This window comes from Labrus mixtus, chromosome 9 (genome assembly GCF_963584025.1).
Source record: "Labrus mixtus chromosome 9, fLabMix1.1, whole genome shotgun sequence".
NCBI lineage: Eukaryota > Metazoa > Chordata > Actinopteri > Labriformes > Labridae > Labrus > Labrus mixtus.
In genome coordinates, this window is record NC_083620.1 from 26,225,350 (window position 1) to 26,246,003 (window position 20,654).

A 20,654-nucleotide genomic window follows, 5' to 3' on the forward strand; every position below is an offset into this window, starting at 1 on the left:
TTTTGATTGATTTTGATCAACATCGACTGCAACTTCAAAATCATTTTGATTCTGACTTCTCTATAAGTAGAACGGTGCTTCTTTCATTCAAACTCTGCGTCCAAATGCCTGCATTTACAGCATTTAGTTTCCCAACACCAACGATGGGTTTTCAGCAAACTATAAGAAGAAGCTGAGAAATGTTCTAGGAGACAAAATGTAGGGGATAAAAGAAGATGTCAAAAAGAGAAGGAGATTTTAAAAAACAGTCAGTTAGAAAAAGATGATTTCAGAGAAACAAATCATACCTAAATTCTTGCATGAATGGAATTGAATGCCCTTTTTTCCAAAAAGGCAGAGGACCAAGAATAGACCCCTGGGGTACTTCACCTCTGACAGTTTTTTTTTTTTTAGATCGAGGAAGTAGAAATAAAATCATGCTGGCCGCAAAGATATATTGTGGAACTGATGTGATGAAAGACTTTACAGTACTTCATTTCACACCATAAAATGTGTGAGTTTGTGCAAAAATGGGTCACCCAGATAGCTGGGATGAATCAAGGAGCTCAGTAACTCTGCAGCTTACTGAGAGACATGCCAAACTCTGATCTGAAGGCAACCCAAGAGGAAAGAGACAGTCTGAGTGTATGTGAGAGAGAGAGAGAGGGAGGGAAGGAGAGATATAGTGAGATCTTAACTAGAGCTAGGTTGGTTGTAGGAGAACAATGAAGAAACAGAAAGAAACATCAATGGCGAAAAAGAGAGGGAGAGCATCACAAGGAGGCAGAGACACAGAGAGAAGCAGAGAAGAGAGAGTTTTTAGAAAAGGCGGGACGAGAGCTCAGACACTGGGGAGGATTCAAAATTCAAAGGGAGAAAAAAATCATAAAGCAGCAGAGAGGAGACACGCTGAGATGCAGAAAGAACAAAAGACAGAAATGTAAGAGGGAGAGATTGCATGACAGAGCAGCACAGAAAACAACCAGGTAAGTAAGAGAAGGTTCAAATTGATTTTTGTTAAAGGGGTTGAACTTGATAGTCTGGAGCACTCTCGTCAACCTCTCAAGTTGGTGTTGAGGAAACGATCAAGTGGCAGAGAGTTTAGGTTGAACTGGGATAGACCCTGTGGAAGAGGGACAAGCTCTTCTGTCAGGGCTTCACATTCGCTGTATGTCCTGAGCCATCTTTTGAAGTTGGCAGTGCACATGAAAATGAAAAATTCAAATCCATACACTGCAGGATATCCAACACAGGCTGAGGTCGAAAAGAAGTGAGGTAGTTTAACAAAACCTCAGATGAGTTAAAACATATTCATAAATTAGAACTACACCAACGTATCAGCCTGGTCAAATTATCTACCAATATAAACTAACTCATTATCCATATGCATAGCAGAGGGGCAGCAGGACCATGCAGATTCTAGCAGCTAATCAGGTAAAGCAAGGGAGCTGAGGAGGAGGCTGATGGGGAGCAGGTGTAAGACTGCAGGCCTCACTCTCCTCAGACACACGGCCTCATGTGCTCCTTCATGTGGCTGTGACTGTTTGAGGTCCTTTGTGGCTTCTTCAAGCCGAACCTTTGGGTTATTTTTAGCTTTGTTTTCTATGAAGTGTTTTTATTGTTGGGCTATGTAGGGGTACGAGCAACTGGTGGTATTTGTGTAACCATTTTTTCCAATAGTGGGTCTGCTATGAATTGTATTCTTGGTAGAACTGATGGCTGATGCAGAGGTATGTGAGGTGTCTAGTATTTCAAAAATGTATTGTTCCCTTACAGCCAATTAAATGAACAGTGCTTTGTTTGTTTCCAGGTGAGGCATCAACATTTATCTTATTGTACATCTTAGCCTCATTAGTTTTATTGTTTTTATGGTTTAGCAGAGGGGGGGGGGGGGGGTTGTTAGTTTACAGTTTCAAACTTCTATCTTCTCGTGTTTCTGGTGCTGCGGCTGGCTGGTGGGGTCCTCTATTCACCGTGTGGTCGGGGTGATGTGGTTTATGGTTGCACATTATTATTAGTGCTGTGTTTAATTTGCAGTGGGTCCTGGTTGTGAATTGTATCTTTCACAGGTAGTATACTCCTGGCGTTCAATCAGTATAGGTGGTTGGCCTTCCAGCTGCAGTACAACTATCTGTCTCCTCATCCTTTAGTTCTCATGTTAGAGTTTTAGTAGACTGTAAATAAATAGCTGGTTATGGCATGACCCGCACTGACCGGCCTCTTTATTAAAGCCCCTTTGTCTCAATAGTACAACAGTATGTTAAATGTACAAGCATGCTGTTAATAAGGAAATAAAAGTGAGTCTCAGTGAATTTACAATAACATAAGTCTAATGGATCTCTATCAAGACGTTGTGTTAATTCTCAGTAAACCATCTCTATTTAAACACATATCCCTCACTGCCCTGTCATTAAATAAAGAAAGATTTACTCCCTTCTAACTTTTTGGTATTTTGTGTGTTTCCATCTTCAGTGCTGATTAAAGCCTTAATCAAACATGTCGACATCGGGTGGGTGTGCAGGGCCTTTGAAAGCCAAACAGGAAGTTCCATTAAATTCCATTTATGTAGAGGGGAAGAACAAGGAGAGCGGAGAACAAAGTCAGCAAGATAATTAAGAAGTGGGAGGGTGAGGGTGGGTGGACGAGTGATGGGGGGGGGATTATCCTATAAATAGTGTGGCATTTCTTTAGTCATCAGCGGCGGTATGTAGCTCTGGCACACAAGCGACACAACTTTGTTAAAAAAAAAAAAAAAGAGCTGTGGGCTAATACCTCTGCACAAGTTAATACCATTCTCCATGAGACTTTGTGAGTTGCTGAGCAGGATTTGATGAAGTTAATCACGGCACTGTGGGGAGAAAGAGAAAATGTGATCTGAACTCTGGTCTCTCTGAACTCAGTCTTTTTTTTTTTACCAAACGCTTGTTTCATTCATGCCATGGTATACGATCGTCGGTCTGGTGGGAGTCTTTTGTGATCTCAGCCCGCTTTGACGGATGCAAAGACAAATTGACCTTCACGTAGGATTGCATGGAGCGTGTTTTCTTTCTGGAGGATCAGAGTGGGAATGCAGCACATGGCAGAGGGATGGCACCTCTCTGCTGAGCTCACAGCTCACAGTTCTTTCCTACATTTTAACATTGTTTTACTAAACATATATGAAACATTTTTTAATTATCAAACACGTGCAGTAGGCTACTTTTTTTTTTAATCAATCATGCAGAAGTGAGCAAAGTGGACAAACACTGTGCTTGAGCATTAATATGGATATTTAATAATAACAACAGGTATTTAAAGGGCATTTCTGTATTCTTTTTTTATATACTTTATTTTTCATTATTGTTTTACAAAAAACACAGAACAAATGAGGACTAGGGCAAGACAGTATGAATAAGATCAAATACAAGAATGTAAAAGGCACAGGTACAGTACATAACTTTTGGTACATTCCAATGAAAAAATATATATTTACGAGTCTTTGTCTTTGTATAAATTCCATTTTCTCCAATATTCTTCTCCCTTCTCCTTTTGAAGTCGCAGGACAAACATTTCTGTATTCCTAAACCTTGGCCCACTCTTCACATTGTTTGGGGGTCTAAATGGCTAAAAGGTGGTAAAAGTTTTAGAGCTGCTCTGTAACAGCAGCAACAAAATCCTTCAGTGCAAAAGCACCTGATCAAAGCTTATCGACCAAAAGGTGTTTTTTTTTATTTTGCTACCGACAGACTGACAAACTGTCTAATAATAAGAAGAAATGGATCACTTCAGAAACAGACCTCCTCACCTGAGCCAGGGTCGGGTGTTTTGTTCCCAACAGGTGAGCTCTGATAAGTCAGTCAGTCTGTTAGGTACACAGACGAGATACAAGATGAAAAAAAACGGAGATACTTTACCAACAACCAGAGACACAAAAAAAGACATAAAATACAGCAAAATGCCAACTAAAGCCCTAAATGTTCAGCAGTGCTGCACACACATCCAGACTGCAGCAACACTGTCTGCTGTGCAGTGTGTGTCATCCCTGTCCCCGTCCTGTCATACCCGCTGTCAGTCTTCAGACACCCCTATTCATGTTCTGCCAGGGTCCTGTGCTCCACTCAGCTCCCACGCTCCCCCTGGCAGTATGCTAAAGCAAACCATGCAAACTGTCACATCCATCTGATGTCAGAACAGCTCTCCAGCCACCTACTGTCACTTTGAGTCTGGGTAATTAACACACAACCTTTCTCTCTTCCTGCTGGAGGTGCAGCGGCAGGGGCTGGGACGAGCATGGTAGATCTAGTGCGGCTCGGTTTCAGACCCATGTGGAGAAATGGCTCGCTGGCATTCCTGCCTCTAATTTAAGATGCCCTACTTCCTTCCCATGATGCCTCAGGGCTTCAAGGGAATCGGGAACCAGCGATGTACTCATTCAACAGCGCTTTTTTTTAAATTTTGTCAGGCCCACAGAGTTGATGTTTTAAAGTCTGGAGTCTAAACGGAGACGGTCCCTATAATAATGTTTTTACTTCAGAGGAAAGAAGAAGTTCACAATCGGTCAGTAAGTTTGTTGCTCACTGATTTTAGCTCAATGGCCCAGAAGGCGAGGGACACACAGATTTAGATTACTGGCAGGATCAACTGAAGGTCAGTTTTTACTGTTTTCACTCAATTTGTTGAAAAGTGATCAAAAAGTCATTTTCAATGGGAATCCACAACATTTGTAATTCTTCAAGAAATCTCTTCAAGTCAACAAGGATTTATTCTAATGCTGTTAGACTTTAAAAAAAAAAAGCTTAGTACCTGAAGAGCAGAAGACACACCGGGACGAGAGGTATATAGTGTTTTGGGACTGTATGGGACTTGGGTTGTGAACCAGAGGGTCGCTGGTTCAAGTGCAGACCAAAGTGTGGAAGTCGGTCTTGTTGCTGGAGAGTTGCCAAATCACTTCCTGAGAACTGCAGAGGTGCCCTTGAGCAAGCCAATGAACAGCTCTGGTGCACACCCCGTGTAGCAGCCTCACTCTGACATCTCTCCATTAATGCATGTTCATACTACTTCCTGTTTGTGTATCTTGGGCCTGTTATTGAGAGAGACATGCCGTGTCAGAACGTAAACCAGAATTTCTCCTCAGGGATTAACAAAGTATAAAAATGTCTCAACGTATACAAACAGACTTGCCTTCAACAGAAGTGCTGTTAGAGGCATTTTGGAGTAAAAATCTAAACTAAGGCGAGCTCACAGGATTATCTCAAATGTTATCATTCTTTTTAAGATTTTAAAGTCATTAAACATATGAATAGTGTTTGTAACGAGAGCTGCAATGATGGAAATACAAGACTTAAATCACCCCTAATCACACAAAAAAATCCGGAAAAATATTTCTTCCATAGCTTAAGAAATAGTGCCATGAAGTGTTTAAATCCTAAATTGGGACACACATCTACACACACACACACACACACACACACACACACACACACACACACACACACATCTACACACACGTACACAAAGTCAGACCTGCACATTCCTTCATGATAGTCCTCAGTGGTCCAGCAGCAAAGAGCAGACCCACCAGGATACCTGCCAGGTGACCAACAGAAGAAGAGAGCATGTATTATTATTACTTTAACTTGTGAAACACTGCCATCTGGTGGACACTTTGATTAATAGCATCTGACTGTATGTAGTAACAGGTCAAGTGTTGGAGTTAAGTTTCCAGAGTCCAGTTGGACCTGAGCTCAACATGTTAAAGGCTCCTGGTAGAGAGATCCAATATCATCTCAAGACACTTTGCAAGAAGACACCGGCATCTTTGTAATACTGAGGGATGTGTGTTGGGTCATGGAGGATTTCGCTAGCTGTCTTGATGAATCCTCTACATGTATATGAAGGGATCAGCGACATCATAGGGAACCCAATCTTCTTGAAACATGTACTGAAAACATGATTTGGTTTCCTCTATTCTGGATGGTCTTTAAATATAACTCAGGAGTCCATTAGAGAACAGATGAATCAAACCAGATAAAAAACCCCAAATGTAAAACCGAACAAGGTAAAAAGACAAACAGACAAAACACCACCATATTGACACACACTGGAGGTCACTCCTCCAGGGGGATAACGTTTACTTAGCAGTTATTCATGAACAAAGTAACCACTCAAATGCATACCATCAATGAGGTCTTCCATCTTCTGCAGGAAAAAAAACATGAATAAGTGTTCAGGTGTCCGGAGGGAGACGGGCTCTGACGGACTGAGATGTGTGGAGAGATGCTGAGTTGTTTCATCAGCCGTTATAAAAAAAAAACAGTGACAGAGTGGAGTTGAGCAGTGCGGTTCACTTAGGAGTTACAGTCCTGTTTGACCTTTAAAACATGAGACAAAGACAATTTACACTAAGTGCAAGCAGAGTCATAATTATCCAGATTCTCAGATTCATTTTTGTTTGTATCCAGATTTCTACATGCTGCAATAAGGGGACTGGAGAGAGAGAAAATGCGCCCTCTCATATGTTTCTGAAATAAACATTTTCTTGTTATACTGAAAGCCCTTCTTGTTTGTTAGCTTATGTCCTCTTCTTATCCTTCAAAAGGCAAATGTAGAGTTCATCCTGTAATGTTTTACTGTTTTACTACTGTTGGGTGGGAAGATGGCAGGGTATCATTTAAATATAATTCCCTTTTACGTAAAGGGAAAAGTCAAAGATCTTTGAGTCAGACTCCAATACGTCACACTGGTTCCTACATCGGGGACCCTGGGGAGGTTGTTTTGGCCCTGTAAGACATGCTGCTGGTTTCTATCAGGTGAACCTACTTTAAAAAATACTTTATTATTCAGATTCATCTCATGAAAACATCCAGTTTAACATTTAAACTAACGCTTCATATCTGCTTGAAGATGGCCAACATGGTTTTTCAATGATGCTTTAGAAGCAGCAGAATGGGGGGGGAAGAGAGAGCCAGTGGACAAGTGGTTATCTCATGCGTCCCATGTGCAGAGGTTCAAATCCGACCTGCGGCTCTTTTCCCGCACGATTTCCCCACTCTCTCTCGCTCGCCCCAATTTCCAACTCTATCCACTGTCCTCTCTCTCTCTCTCTCCAATAAAGGCACAAAAAGCCCCAAAATACAACATCTCCAGAGATTTCAAATTGAAGAGATGGGAAAACTTTTTCCTAAGTGCGAGAACACAGAAAGGCTGATTCCACAGTTTTTTCTCCATCTAGACCCCGGATCAAAAGACGCCACTGAGAAAAGCTCAGGCAGGCGGGTCGCAGTTCTCAAATCAGACGTAGACAGTCAGATGTGGTTGAATAAAGAAAACATTTTATATAATTACATTTTTACAAAGATGCTTTTCGAATTGAAAACAGTAAGAACTCATTTAATATGTTTTTAGTTCCTGTTTCTAAATTGATTTAAGAAATTACCTTTTTGAATAGTTTTCCCTTTTTCTTTGCTTTAAATTCAGCAAACTGGAAGAGAACTTCACTGCTGCGCCCAAAGCCGCTCATCAACATATATGAACTCTGTAGTAATAACACACAAGCAGCTTTCTAAGGCAGACATCTCTTTGGTAACACTCAGACCAACGTGACATCACAGCTCCACACAGCCAATGAGCTGCTTTATGTGTCGCACTGTGTGGTTTGACCTTCTCATTCAGGCCGCTCTACTTCAGCATGTCAAAGTTTGAAGTTTTAGGTCAGTCTTCAGGAAAGAGTTCTTCTTCTTCTTCTGTTCTGTCACGTAAAACCTTCTTCCTATTGGCTGCCGAGCAGATCAGCTGTCGAACCTCCTCAGTCTCCGCATCCTGATATCCTCAGCGCTGGCCTCCGGTGGGAGGTGGAAACCGTAAGGAGGAGGAGGCGGAGGAGCTCCTCTCTGATTGGTTTGTCCTGAAACAAAACAATGCAGGATTTAAAAAAATACTTGAAACTGAAGCTGAATTGTAAAAAGTTTTAGGAGTTCAGTGTCACTCTGACCCCTCCTCTTCTCCCTCACCCCTCTCATTCAGACTGTTTCTGATGGCCGCCTCTAGCTGCTCTTCTTCAGTCAGTCCTCCTGAGTAAGATGATGAAGGAGGTGATGCATCATTGGGTGCATACTGATGGTATCCTGAGTATCCTCCACCAGTGCTTCTGTAGCCTGCAAGGAAAGGACGCAAGGAGGACGCAAACACACACACACACACACACACACACACACACACACACATTAAACACAAAGAAAGAAAGAAAATGAAAAAAAAAAAATTGACGATTTCTACTAAAGGTGTCAAACTTTCAAAAGTTGATTTTAAATTAATGTTGAGTTTTTCTGCAACTTGATCTGTTCTGTGTATCGACTGTATACATGAAGTGTACATAACCCTTCATACTTTTACAGACTTGCTTTTATGTGATGTCGTCTTCTTAATAATCGCAATTCTGAGCATATCACAAAATGTTTAAAAACCTCAATGAAATCCAATCGTGATTAAGGTATCATGATGATATCGTATCGAGGGGCCTGTGGTGATTCCCACCCCTGGTGATCACACCCAGGTTACATAAGTTCAAAGTCCTGTGATGCAGTCCATACTGTGTGTAAGTTAAATAAATGTGTGTGAGCGTGCAGTACCTGAAGAGCCTGAAGAGCTGAAGTTCACACCGGGTCGGGAGTTATATCCGTTTGATGTCACAAGCGCTGGACTCATGAAAATATGCAAACGGGATTTTTTTCAGTACAAAGAAAGAGTAAGTTCAACATTTTAATCATATTTAAATCTAAACTGAGGTACACAGCTTTGCACATGGGCGGCTGTGGCTCAGTGGTACAGTCGGTCGTCTCTCGATGAGCAGTCAGAAGACTAGAAAAGCTATACAAGCTCAAGTCCATTTAGCATTTACATGCTCTCAAAGATGTCACTGGTGTTTTAAATTCTTTAAATAAACAATACTGATGAAGACTGAAATACGAGCGGCCTCAGGGAAATGTCATGAATCACATCTTTGTCGTGAAAAATATTAATTTTAAGGCTTCAGAAATAATCAACTTGTGTCATTTTGTTTTTGAAATCATACAATATGAATGAAGACAACACACACACACACACACACACACACACACACACACACACACACACACACACACACACACACACACACACACACACACACACACACACAAGTCAGACCTGCACATTTCTTCATGATGGTCTTCAGTGGTCCAGCAGTGTAGAGCAGACCCACCAGGATACCTGCCAGGTGACCAACAAAAGAAGTCCTGGAGAAGAAGAGAACAAGTTATCTTTAACTTGTGAAACACTGCCATCTGGTGGACACATTGGAGAATAGCATCTCACTGTAAGTGGTTACAGGTCAAGTGTTTGAGAGTCAGACCTGAGCTCAAAATGTTAGAGGGGTCTGATAGAAAGGTTCAAATGTTTCTGTCAGGGTTAGATATTGTTCTGTGACTTTAAACAAAGTACTCCTCCTTTAGTGTTTCTCAAAATCAGCTCTCTGGTCTTTAAAATCCTCTCATACTCTCAAGGCTTTCTACAGAAACCCCGGTTTAAAAGACTTGGTTGAACAGCATGTGTTGGCAGTGCTAGTGTGCATCAACATGCATTAAATGGAGGGTTGATGCTGCTACGGTTAGCTAATGGATTCTGCATTTTGGTGAAAAAAGCTCACCCAGGTGAAGTTATGTGGATTAGCACGAGCTCAGCCCAGCTAGCGTACTGATTGGACACAGGGAACCCCATCATATATGTCACTCCTCCAGGGTGGTAATAGTTATTGAGCACCTTCAGAGCGAACAGGACGCCTAGAAACACAATGAACCAACCGTTAAAAGAAGGAGAAAAGAATTGTGATTAAGATACATCAATGTTGTATCGCTTTAGGAAAGAAAAAACGCAGAAAAAGCAACAAGAATGTCAAAACAAGACAACAAATGTACAGAAATGAAGTGAAGACGACACAACAATGCTGCTTGGATAAATATAATTTATAATAATTAAATGTAACTCCGTCATAAAAGAAAACTTGTTACAGGATAACATTTAGTCTAACAAATAAAACATGTAAAACATTTGCTTTTTGAACTTTTATCTTTATAAACACTTTGCTGTATTTCTATGAAATAAGACTCACAGATTCTTTTAAATCTCTTCTTAGAACATACTTTTATGTGATGTCGTCTTCTTAAAGTCTTTTCTTACTGGTTTGACTATTTTTCTTTTCTTTTACTTCTTACTGTTCTTTTATTTATGCTCTTATCTTAACTCCTCTTATGTTTTAACTTGGTCATTTCTTATCTTACTTACTTTGTCTATTTATGTTTTATATTATATTTACTTTTTATTATTATTAATATTATAGTTTTTTTTTTATCCTTTAACCACTTGTTTCTATTTCTTTTCCTGCTCTTACCTTCTTATTGCTGTTATCTTTTGATTTGCTTTTATCTCTTTTAGTTTCTTACATCTTTTTAAATCTTTGGTCCTCTTGGTCTCAGCTCGTGTTGTTGGGTTCTTATGATGGTTCTTGTGATGGTTCTTGTGATGGTTCTTATAAATGGTTCTTGTGATGGTTCTTATGATGGTTCTTGTGATGGTTCTTGTGATGGTTCTTATGATGGTTCTTATGATGGTTCTTGTGATGGTTCTTGTGATGGTTCTTGTGATGGTTCTTGTGATGGTTCTTATGATGGTTCTTGTGATGGTTCTTGTGATGGTTCTTATGATGGTTCTTGTGATGGTTCTTGTGATGGTTCTTGTGATGGTTCTTATGATGGTTCTTATGATGGTTCTTGTGATGGTTCTTATGATGGTTCTTATGATGGTTCTTGTGATGGTTCTTGTGATGGTTCTTATGATGGTTCTTGTGATGGTTCTTATGATGGTTCTTATGATGGTTCTTGTGATGGTTCTTATGATGGTTCTTCTGATGGTTCTTGTGATGGTTCTTATGATGGTTCTTGTGATGGTTCTTGTGATGGTTCTCGTGATCGTTCTTGTGATGGTTCTTATGATGGTTCTTGTGATGGTTCTTATGATGGTTCTTATGATGGTTCTTGTGATGGTTCTTATGATGGTTCTTATGATGGTTCTTGTGATGGTTCTTATGATGGTTCTTGTGATGGTTCTTATGATGGTTCTTATGATGGTTCTTATGATGGTTCTTGTGATGGTTCTTATGATGGTTCTTATGATGGTTCTTGTGATGGTTCTTATGATGGTTCTTGTGATGGTTCTTGTGATGGTTCTTATGATGGTTCTTATGATGGTTCTTGTGATGGTTCTTATGATGGTTCTTGTGATGGTTCTTATGATGGTTCTTGTGATGGTTCTTGTGATGGTTCTTGTGATGGTTCTTATGATGGTTCTTGTGATGGTTCTTATGATGGTTCTTATGATGGTTCTTATGATGGTTCTTGTGATGGTCTGGTTATATATGTCTGTTGGGTATCGTGCACTTTGGGTTCTTTTCTGTTGAATTGTATTTAATTATTTTGAGTATTTTACATTTGTTATGTTCTTGCTGTTGTTTATGTTCTTCTGTGTTTGCTTTAGTTTGTTCTTGTTTGTCAAAGCACTTTGTAAACCTGTGTTTTTAAAAGGTGCTATATAAATAAAATTATTATTATTATTTTTTTTTTTGGCCTTATTTTTCTGTTGACTTCGTCTTTTACAACAACAGTCCTATTTCTATTCTGTACATCAGTTTGCCAGAGTCGTCCGTACCTGAGAAGCCAACAGCACAGACCATGCTGTAGGACTGATCCTGGGTCAGCTCCGTCAGCCCCGCCTCCAGCACCAGGTAGACCAATCCTGTGAGCAGAGAGAAGACTGACAGCAGGTAGGCGAACCAGGCTCCACCCAGACGTCTTTCCAGATGGATCCCTTTCCAAAGGAAGGACGCCATGTTGAAGTAGAGGTGCCAATCATCGACGTGGTGCAGCGGGGACAGCAGGAGGCGGCGCCAGTCTCTAAACCAGTACGCCTGCTGGACACTCACACAGGCCTAGGAGTGGACAGGTTGTAATTTTCACATTAGTGCTTCAAATATCCGCTCAATGACTACTTTATCATTCTGAAATAGTCTTAATAATAACCTCTGCCTGTGTTGTATCGATGCATTACCTTCATCAGAGGAGCTGCAGGGAACAGGTAAAGGTACGTATTGAGTCCCAGAACAGCCAGGGTGACGGGAGGTACGTTGTCCAAGCCCACCTGGAACAGCTGGGAGGCCAGGAGCAGCAGGCCCAGATGGGATCCCCTCGGGCGGTTCCGCATTCTGAACACAACCTGGAAGGAGAAAACTAAAAGATTATCCGCAAAGACGATGAAACTGAGCTGTCCTGCTCTCTGGTAGCAAGAAGGAGACTCACTTTTTAAAAAGAGTGTTATGGATGATCCAAGTCAAGGCTAAAGACTAAAAGAGTCTGCAGGAGCTGGATTCACCACTTAGACTGAATATCAAAATCACTGAGACAAAACAAGACAATAAGGAGTCATGATGTCAAATCTTATCGTTTTATTAAAAAGTGACCAGTGAGCTGTAGGAAACTTTTATCAAAGCCTTTAAATAGACACCCTTGGATATTATGTGACCCATATTTGGAAAAAGGGGTTTCTGTTTATTAAATATCTATTTAATGATTTATTTCCTGATTAAACACGTGGTCACAAACAGATGATGATTGACTAAAATCCCCCTAAAAAAACAACAACAAACAACCTGAGCCAGTTCATAACCAAGCACCAAGTTTTATTTTTTTTAGCAAAACGTCAATTATTAAGTATTTATAACAAATGGAAACCCTCAATAGACAACTGTATCCCCATCATATCTGTAACTATCTTTAAACTTACTGAGTTCAGTTCAGTCGCTCTTCAGGAATTTTGCAGACCACAGCTGTGAGAAAATTACATCCGGGATACTTTGGGTAATGCTTTGACGTCGTCAATAAAAACACATGCAAACTTTTACTTATACAAATCTAAGGTTTACGTCTGCAGAGTTTATTTCTTCGTATTTCATCATTTCTAGAAGACTCCTATCCCGCGGTATCATAAAGCGTAAATTACAGTATTTCCGCTTCCGAGTACGAGTTTTTTTTTTTTTTTTAAGTTTTTCTTAATTTAACCAATTGTACCACTCTGTACTTTCCCGAAATCGCACTGCAACTGCTGCGTTTTAATAAGTCATGAAGTATTATTTATCCTACCTGACAACTGTTGGTGGCGGTGAGTAAGCTGTCACATTACCACAACAAAGGTACGCAGTTGGCGCAGGCGCATCACGGATCTAAATGCAGTGAGCATAATATGGAAAATTTGTGTTTACTGCCCTCCAGTGGTCAAAAAGAGGAACTACATTATTCAATTCAATTAGCTTTATTGGCATGAATGTGTAAATATATTGCCAAAGCATATAATAACAAATAATAATAATAATAATAATAATAATAATAATAATAATAATAATAATTATGATAATAATGATAATAATAATACAACAACAACAACAACAATAATAATAATAATAATAATAATAATAATAATAATAATAATCATAATCATAATCATAATCATTTCAAATTAGACCAGATCACGTAGTAGTTTTATTTCCAGAAACAAGTAAAGTCTAAATAATATATTAAATTTCGTCAAACCGTGTTAGAGGCAAATGGTAAAATAACTGATAATATAACTGTTTTATATCAGTCGACACAAAGCTAAATCATCAGGATCCTGGAGGGATAGTTTCAATAGTTCAGGGCTTGTGCCCTTTTCCATCCATAGGATGGGGGGTCCAGTTGTGGCAGCTGAGGGGGAAGGAGGCAGAGGACTCAAGGGTTAGGGCTTACAGGGCACAAGCTGACCAAAGAACCAAAAAATAAATAAAAATTTCAAACAAAAGGGAAATGTAAAATGTATGTTGTCATTTAATCTGAGTGTGTGCATGATGTGTGATATATGTTCAGGCAGTAGTGGTTAGCTAGACTTAGACTAGTCGACACAGGCTTATATGAAAAACTCCAGACTTATTCTCGCTCTCTGAGGGTTAGTTAAAACATGTTTTCAGTGTTCACATTTCAAGAGGAAAAAAAAAACTAGCGTGGGGGTAATGTAAGAACACATTTCACTTGAGAGTATAAAATTAGAAAAAGACAAAGGCTTGCTGGGATGTTGCTGTTCCCATGGCTACTGTTTCAGAAGTAGCTCAATTTTTTTTTTTTTATAATCTATGTACAAATCACATGTTTTTAAATCTATGTAAAACCGGAAGTATGATATGTCGTGTCACTTACATTGATGTCAACTTGACAATAACCACTAGTGGGCAGTAAACTCGCTTGTTTTTAATATGAGGCAGCAAAATGATAACGACATCATATCAGAAAATATTAGATTATACTTTATTGATCCCCAGTGGGGAAATTCGGGATTTTATTTAGGTGTTAACATGGTGCGTTTGTTTCTGTATGTTAAATAGGTTATATTGTTTTTTAGTATTCTACTTTAAATTTGACACTCAGTCAATTTTTAAGACTTTTACTTTTATCACCTGCTGTGAGGAATATTAAATAGATTTATCGGCTGATCTGTCCTGGTCTATTAATCAATACTCTACAATTTCCCAACCCATATAAAATAAGAGTTTGTCAGAGTATGATGTCATGTTACAGTCGTAGGAGTGAACCCTCTTGCCTCCCTGAATAGTCTTTGGCATCGTTTCCTGGTTAAATATGCAGAACCACAACGACACCAGGATCGTCTTTCTCATTAACAAACTTAAACCTCAGCCTGTTAAAGGATTCTGTCTACGACCAACTCAACCAGTTCGTGCTTTATTCACATTAAACCCCCAGTTCAACCAGTAACATTCAGCCCAGTGTCTCCACCGCCTTTAACTGATCACCAACTGGAGCTGGCGAAGAGGCTGTTGCTATAGTAACAGCGGTAAGAAGACACAGGCGAGGATCTTTTCGTCAAGTCAACCAGAGTCAGATAGATTCATACCGGAACACGCATTGTTCTGTCTTTCAAAATAAGATCATACATGCATTAAATGGTAACACGAGTAAATAAAATAAAAAATCAAATGTTTTCTACGTTGTTTAGGGGGAAAAAGCTGATAGAAGCAAAATACATCTCCAAAAGTGAGACTTTAATTTTAATTGAATGGGAACTGCGTAATTGGCCCACTTGAATAGCCTTCTAAAAAAAATTTAAGTGTCAAAAAATGTCTACCAGATAGTGTAAAAGATAAAGATAATTCCCCTCATTTCCGGCACAGCAGAATAACAATGTTTTTAATTTGGGTAAGCCTACATTTCAAACTTTACAAATAAATCCAATGGGGTTGGAATTTGGGAACTGTAAAATAGTAGACCTACATCTTATGTTAGATCAAGAATATAAAAGCACGATTTTATTGAGAGTAAGTCTACCAAATCTGTTGTAGAAGTGTTGAGATGTAAATTTCAAGATCGTCTGGAAAAGTTGTACCCTTATTTTGAAAAACGGAAGTTGAAATGGACTGTATAGTATCGAGCATGATTGCCTACATTGTGCCGGAGCCGGAGCGGGAGAGTAGAGAGGGGGAAGCTGGAGCAGGTACAGGTGTGTGTTTGTTTGTCAGTTTATGAATGTGGAGGAGACGGGACGGGGCGACGACGTGAAGAAGAAGAAGAAGAAGAGACGGAGAGGGCTGAAAGGAAGACGAAGAAGAAGAAGAAGAAGAAGAAGGAGCGGATGACAAGAGGGAGAGCTGGGAGGAAAGAGGGGAAAAGAAAAGAGGGAATGATGTCTGAGCGGATAGCTTCGTGTGGGAGCCTGTATGACAGCACCAACCTGCTGCTACAGTACTGCAACAACGGTGAGCAAGCTTCTCCTTCACCTCAGCTGACACTTACAGAAAACAACGACCTCATATGTGTTTTTAAAATGCAAACAAATTCACCCAAAGATGTGTTGATAAACATTTTTATTGATTTGATAGAAACACGTCCTCACATTGTGGTTGGTGATCTCATGAGAAGCCGGATTGGATGCATCATAAATACATGTCGTTAAATTCAAAGGTTTATTTGATTATAATAGATTATTTTAGTGTCATTTTTTTCGTTTTATTTATTTTCTGTTTTATTTTAAGCTTTTTAGGATATTTTCCTGCATATTTTTAATTTAATAATTGTTAAATTAGTGTCATTTTTTCGTTTTTTTTTTTTTTTTTACTTTCGGTTTTATTTTAAGCTTTTTAGGATATTTTCCTGCATTTTATTAATTGAATAATTGTTAAATTAGTGTCATTTTATTTTATGTTTTATTTTAAGCTTTTTAGGATATTTTCCTGCATTTTTTTTAATTGAATAATTGTGAAAATATGGACATATTCCTCCTGACTCTAAACACCACTATGTGTTTGAATAGACAGCCTGCTGTTGGCTGCGATACCCGATATGCAAAAGAAGAACCAGGTGATATGAAGCATAGAATATATTTTAATCATGTTTTTTTAATTTGGTAGTTTCTCTTAATGCACTGACATTATGGAAGAAATAAGGCGTTTCAGTCCAGCCATCAATGAGACCAGGTGCTTTAGTTGATGTTCTGCTGCAGTGTTTTTGGTGTCACCGTGCAACATTACAGCGTGTGTGTGGTGTCTGTACCTTTTTGATGAAGTTTGCAGGTGCCACTGAGTCCGAGTCATGACTGAACTTCCTCTCAGTCCACAGCTACAAAACACCCAGCGTCTCTAAAAACCTGACAGGCTCGGACTTATGCTGGTTGTCGTCATGAAAGAGAATCTTGTTACATGATCACATTATTGCTTTGATATTGGATCTTGGATTTGAATGCACGATGCAGCCTTATCTGTCACATCCCGCTTTACAAATACGATGCAAATACACCCGCTCCTGATGTAATGCAGGTCGGATCATATCTGTGGTGACAATGGAGGATTGTGGGCTGATTAGTCAAATGAGTGTCTTGCCAGTGGAGCAGGAAGGTGTTGTTTCCTCCAGCTGTTGGACCGTTCATCTCACTCAGCCACTTGAATACATGTTAGCTGCTGATGCTGTTAGTCAGGAGGAGTGAACTGTGTGTGGAGCGGCCCTCTGTCCCCCCACAGTCCACTAAACGTCACAGACGGCCATATTGAGCAGCAGGTGCAGAGACAGCGAGGGGTCATGGGAGTCTGGTGTTTGTTATCCAAGATGTAACATGTGCCACTTAAAGCCATTTGGTGAGTGCTGTGATCCAAAAAACCTCCCGCCGATCCCTCAGACATTCATATTTTACTGAAACTGTAAGAAAAGCACAAGGTCACCTCGCTGAGCTTCACCCTGGATAAGCAAAGGCTGACAGTCAAATAGAAAACACAGATACAAAATGTAAGATCAGCTGCAGGTTACAGACGAGCTCATGGTGACAGATGGTCGGCTGCTTCACCTGGGAGTCATTTCTTATTGTTCCGTGAAGAACGCTGTTTTGTCTGCCCTTCATACATTTGTTAAACACCGTGCAGTCTGTGATACTCCAGGCACATTTATCAAGTATTTATATGATTTTTTGGCCTCTCAATCCGAGTAAATGTGACAATTTTCCTTATTTTCCGATTGAAAGGACCACTAAATATTCTGTCGGGGCTTAAAAGACGAGCCAAATCCTCTATCTCTTTAACCAGGTTGAGTTTAGACTTTGAGTTTTAAAGGTTTACCCAAGACTCAGATTAAGATTGAGTTGAGAAGACATTCTCTGTTGACATTTTCAGATTGCATGAATGTCAGATGAAAACCTTTCTTTAGTTGTAGAGTGGAGGATTCATTATCTTATGACCAGTTTTTTCTGTAATATAAAAATAAGAAATCACTCAGTATATGTCGCCTAGGACTTGTATTTTTGTTGCCATGGTATCAAATCAGGTTTCAATATCAGCTGATTTCTACTCTAAGTGAAAACCTTTTGTGGTAAAGAAGCCAGGATGCAAACAGTGCTGAGATGTTCACTGTGCCGGGATGCTGCTGTAGACTAAACCGAGCCGAGTGGAGAGTATTCATCTGACTTCTTTATTTTTCGTCGTGTCCATCAGTCTGCTTTCTTTCTTTTCTGCAAGTCTGTCTCGTCCTCTGCCATCTGCGCCCTGTCCGTAACCAGAGAGCCTCATACAGAGCGATCATCAGATCTGCTCTCCTCGGACACCTGGTCACACCTCAAGCCAAAAAACACTCTGTCCGCTCTGTGCCTTTTTAAAGAGGTGTAACAGTCTGATCAGATGTCTGGTATGAGGCTCTGTGTAATGTAAGGTAAGATAATGACTCAGTAGAGCTCCTTTAACTGAGTTAATGACTTTATCTGAATGATCTGCAGAGATAAACTCCAACCAGATGGGACTCTGAGGAGCAGGAAACTAGACTTTTCACTCCTTCCCAACGAGCATCAAGAGAACAGCACCGTCCCTTAAAGCACAGCACACATGAGTGATTGAAAATTAAAAGCTTCTATCAAGGAAATTAAAGGTACAACTGTACTCCACTAATCAGAAATGTCCAGCGCTGAAAGGCCCACCCTAAAGACCTAATAGACTTCATTAAGTCCCTTCTCCTCATGATGACATCACCCTGAGCTCTTTTAAAAGTCTCTGAGGAAAGTCCCTGCAGTGGTCAGACAGCTTGAATAAATACTCTCCCTAATCTCCTAATTGATTTAAATCTGCTCCACGCAGCCCCCTAATGGCCGTGTTGGGTTACTGCCAACACTACAGTAAAGCTCAGTAACCCCCCCCCCCCCCCCCCCCCCCCCACTGTCAGAACGTTTTTGTGGGGGTCTACTATGTTTGAGATTTCTACCCGTTGTTTCTGCTCTCATCATTCTCACTGTGGTTTAGTCTTTCACTCTCAGATTTAATGTGATCAGCAGCAGCAGGGTGAGGAAGAGGAGGAGGGAGAAGAGGAGTAGGAGGAGGGGGGAGGGAGGAGGAGAGAGAGGAGGAGGAGGAGGAGGAGAAGGAGGAGGAGGAGGAAGAGGAGGAGGGGAGGAGGAGAGAGAGGAGGAGGAGAAGGAGGAGGAAGAGGGGGAGGAAGAGGAGGGGGACGGGGGGAGGAGAAGGAGGGGAAGGGGAAGGAGGAGGAGGAAGAGGAGGAGAGAGAGGAGGAGAAGGAGGAGAGAGAAGGAGGAGGAGGAAGAAGAGGAGGAGGTAGGAAAGGAGAAGGAGGAGGAGGTAGGAAAGGAGGAGAGAGAAGGAGGAGAAGAAGGAGGAGGAGAGAGAGGAGGAGGAAGAGGAGGAGGAGGAGGAAGAGGGGGAGGAAGAGGAGGGGGTCGGGGGGAGGAGAAGGAGGGGAAGGGGAAGGAGGAAGAGGAGGAGAGAGAGGAGGAGAAGGAGGAGAGAGAAGGAGGAGGAAGAGGAGGAGGTAGGAAAGGAGAAGGAGGAGGAGGTAGGAAAGGAGGAGAGAGGAGGAGGAGGAGAAGGAGGAGAAGAAGGAGGAGGAGAGAGAGGAGGAGGAAGAGGAGGAGGGGAGGAGGTAGGAAAGGAGGAGGAGGAAGAGGAGGAGGGGAGGACGTAGGAAAGGAGGAGGGGAAGGAGGAGGAGAAGGAGGAGAAGGACAGGGAGGAGGAGAGGCAGAGGAGAAGGAGGAGGAAGAGGAGGAGAAGGACAGGGAGGAGGAGAGGCAGAGGAGAAGGAGGAGGAAGAGGAGGAGAAGGACAGGGAGGAGGAGAGGAAGAGGAGAAGGAGGAGGAGTCGTACTTTATCATCCATCTTTGTGAAATATCTGTAAAGACACATCAGAGATGAAATCTGTGTACGCTGAAAAACAAACTTCATGCATGACGGCTCTTTTTAAACATCATCTATCTACACAGTGGTTGTGGTTGTATGGATGTGTTCTGAGTGCCTGTTAGAGTACTCTCTGTTCTTCAAGCTGATTGAGATGAAAATGAGTGAGGCAGTGAACGCCTGAGTCATGTGGATGCTGCAGTGTTACACACACACACACACACACACACACACTGCACTGCTGCACAGACCTGTGATTTATCACCTCTGTATGGAGAACCTCACTTAGCTCACAGCTGATTGAGAAGAAATGTTTGCTTCTCGTGGAAATCTCTAAATTGTTGAACTGTGAGAAACAAAAGAGAAGAAAACTGTCTGCTATCAGTTTACCCAACAGGTTTTTAATCAGGGTTTTGTGAACAGCTGAGCATTCCTCACAGTCCTTCAGATCAATTCAAAGGTTAAAACAGGTGACGCTTCACCTTTCTGTAGTCTGCTCTCTTAGTACTCTCAGTTCTCTTTAGTACCATGTCTGCTGAACTGATACATCCCCTATGATGCAAATTGATGAAAAATTGGTATCAAATGTAGTTTGAGCAAGCGACGACCTCAGGTGTTGAAAAATGAAGCCAACGTGAAAGTGCAACAACCTGCAGTTCCTCGAGTGTCCACTTGAGACCGGCAAATAAAAGCTGTCATTCACAAACCCACATCAGCAGGACAGCAGAAATATACATGTTCACACTCACAGCCTGGTACAAAACATATAGTTCATGTCTTCATCAGCACACACACTGTGCGGGGACTGAATTCTGTTATGAATCAGCGGTTTAGATTTTATGAATGACATGAGTTATGCAGAATTAGGGGCGTGATCGATCCGACTGCAAGTGGCTGCGCCGCAAATTTCCGCCTG

General features: G+C 40.9%; 2 protein-coding genes across 3 annotated transcripts in view; one reads left to right on the top strand and one right to left on the bottom strand.

Moving 5' to 3' along the window:
• Positions 1 to 7,267: 7,267 nt before the first annotated feature.
• Positions 7,268 to 13,258, bottom strand: rhbdd1 (rhomboid domain containing 1). 2 transcript variants are annotated; one of them, XM_061047131.1, is made up of 8 exons: positions 13,182 to 13,258; positions 12,094 to 12,258; positions 11,695 to 11,974; positions 9,641 to 9,773; positions 9,142 to 9,230; positions 8,586 to 8,651; positions 7,968 to 8,111; positions 7,268 to 7,861 (listed from the first exon to the last, which is right to left on the bottom strand). In XM_061047131.1, the coding sequence occupies exons 2-8, from the start codon at positions 12,244 to 12,246 to the stop codon at positions 7,746 to 7,748; spliced, it is 981 nt and encodes a 326-aa protein (XP_060903114.1). In that variant the 5' UTR covers positions 12,247 to 12,258; positions 13,182 to 13,258; the 3' UTR covers positions 7,268 to 7,745. The 2 variants fall into 2 exon arrangements, with proteins under 2 accessions (XP_060903114.1, XP_060903116.1); XM_061047133.1 differs by lacking the exon at positions 13,182 to 13,258 and having other exon boundaries at positions 7,949 to 8,111.
• Positions 13,259 to 15,556: 2,298 nt separating this feature from the next.
• eml2 (EMAP like 2) overlaps positions 15,557 to 20,654 on the top strand; it is a 33,997-nt gene continuing 28,899 nt past the window's right edge. Inside the window, exon 1 of the mRNA XM_061047140.1 lies at positions 15,557 to 15,838. Within this exon, the coding sequence (XP_060903123.1) occupies positions 15,715 to 15,838 (124 nt within the window). The 5' untranslated portion in view covers positions 15,557 to 15,714. The remainder of the gene's footprint in view (positions 15,839 to 20,654) is intronic.

Bases quoted from the DNA above. Each gene is read 5' to 3' on its own strand.
- rhbdd1 (XM_061047131.1), bottom strand. From the start codon at position 12,246: ATGCGGAACCGCCCGAGGGGATCCCATCTGGGCCTGCTGCTCCTGGCC. The intron at 8,112-8,585 runs GTACTGCACGCT...CTTTCCTTGCAG, and splicing joins CAGCTCTTCAGGCTCTTCAG to GCTACAGAAGCACTGGTGGA. The intron at 7,862-7,967 runs GTGAGGGAGAAG...GTTTTGTTTCAG, and splicing joins AAACAGTCTGAATGAGAGGG to GACAAACCAATCAGAGAGGA.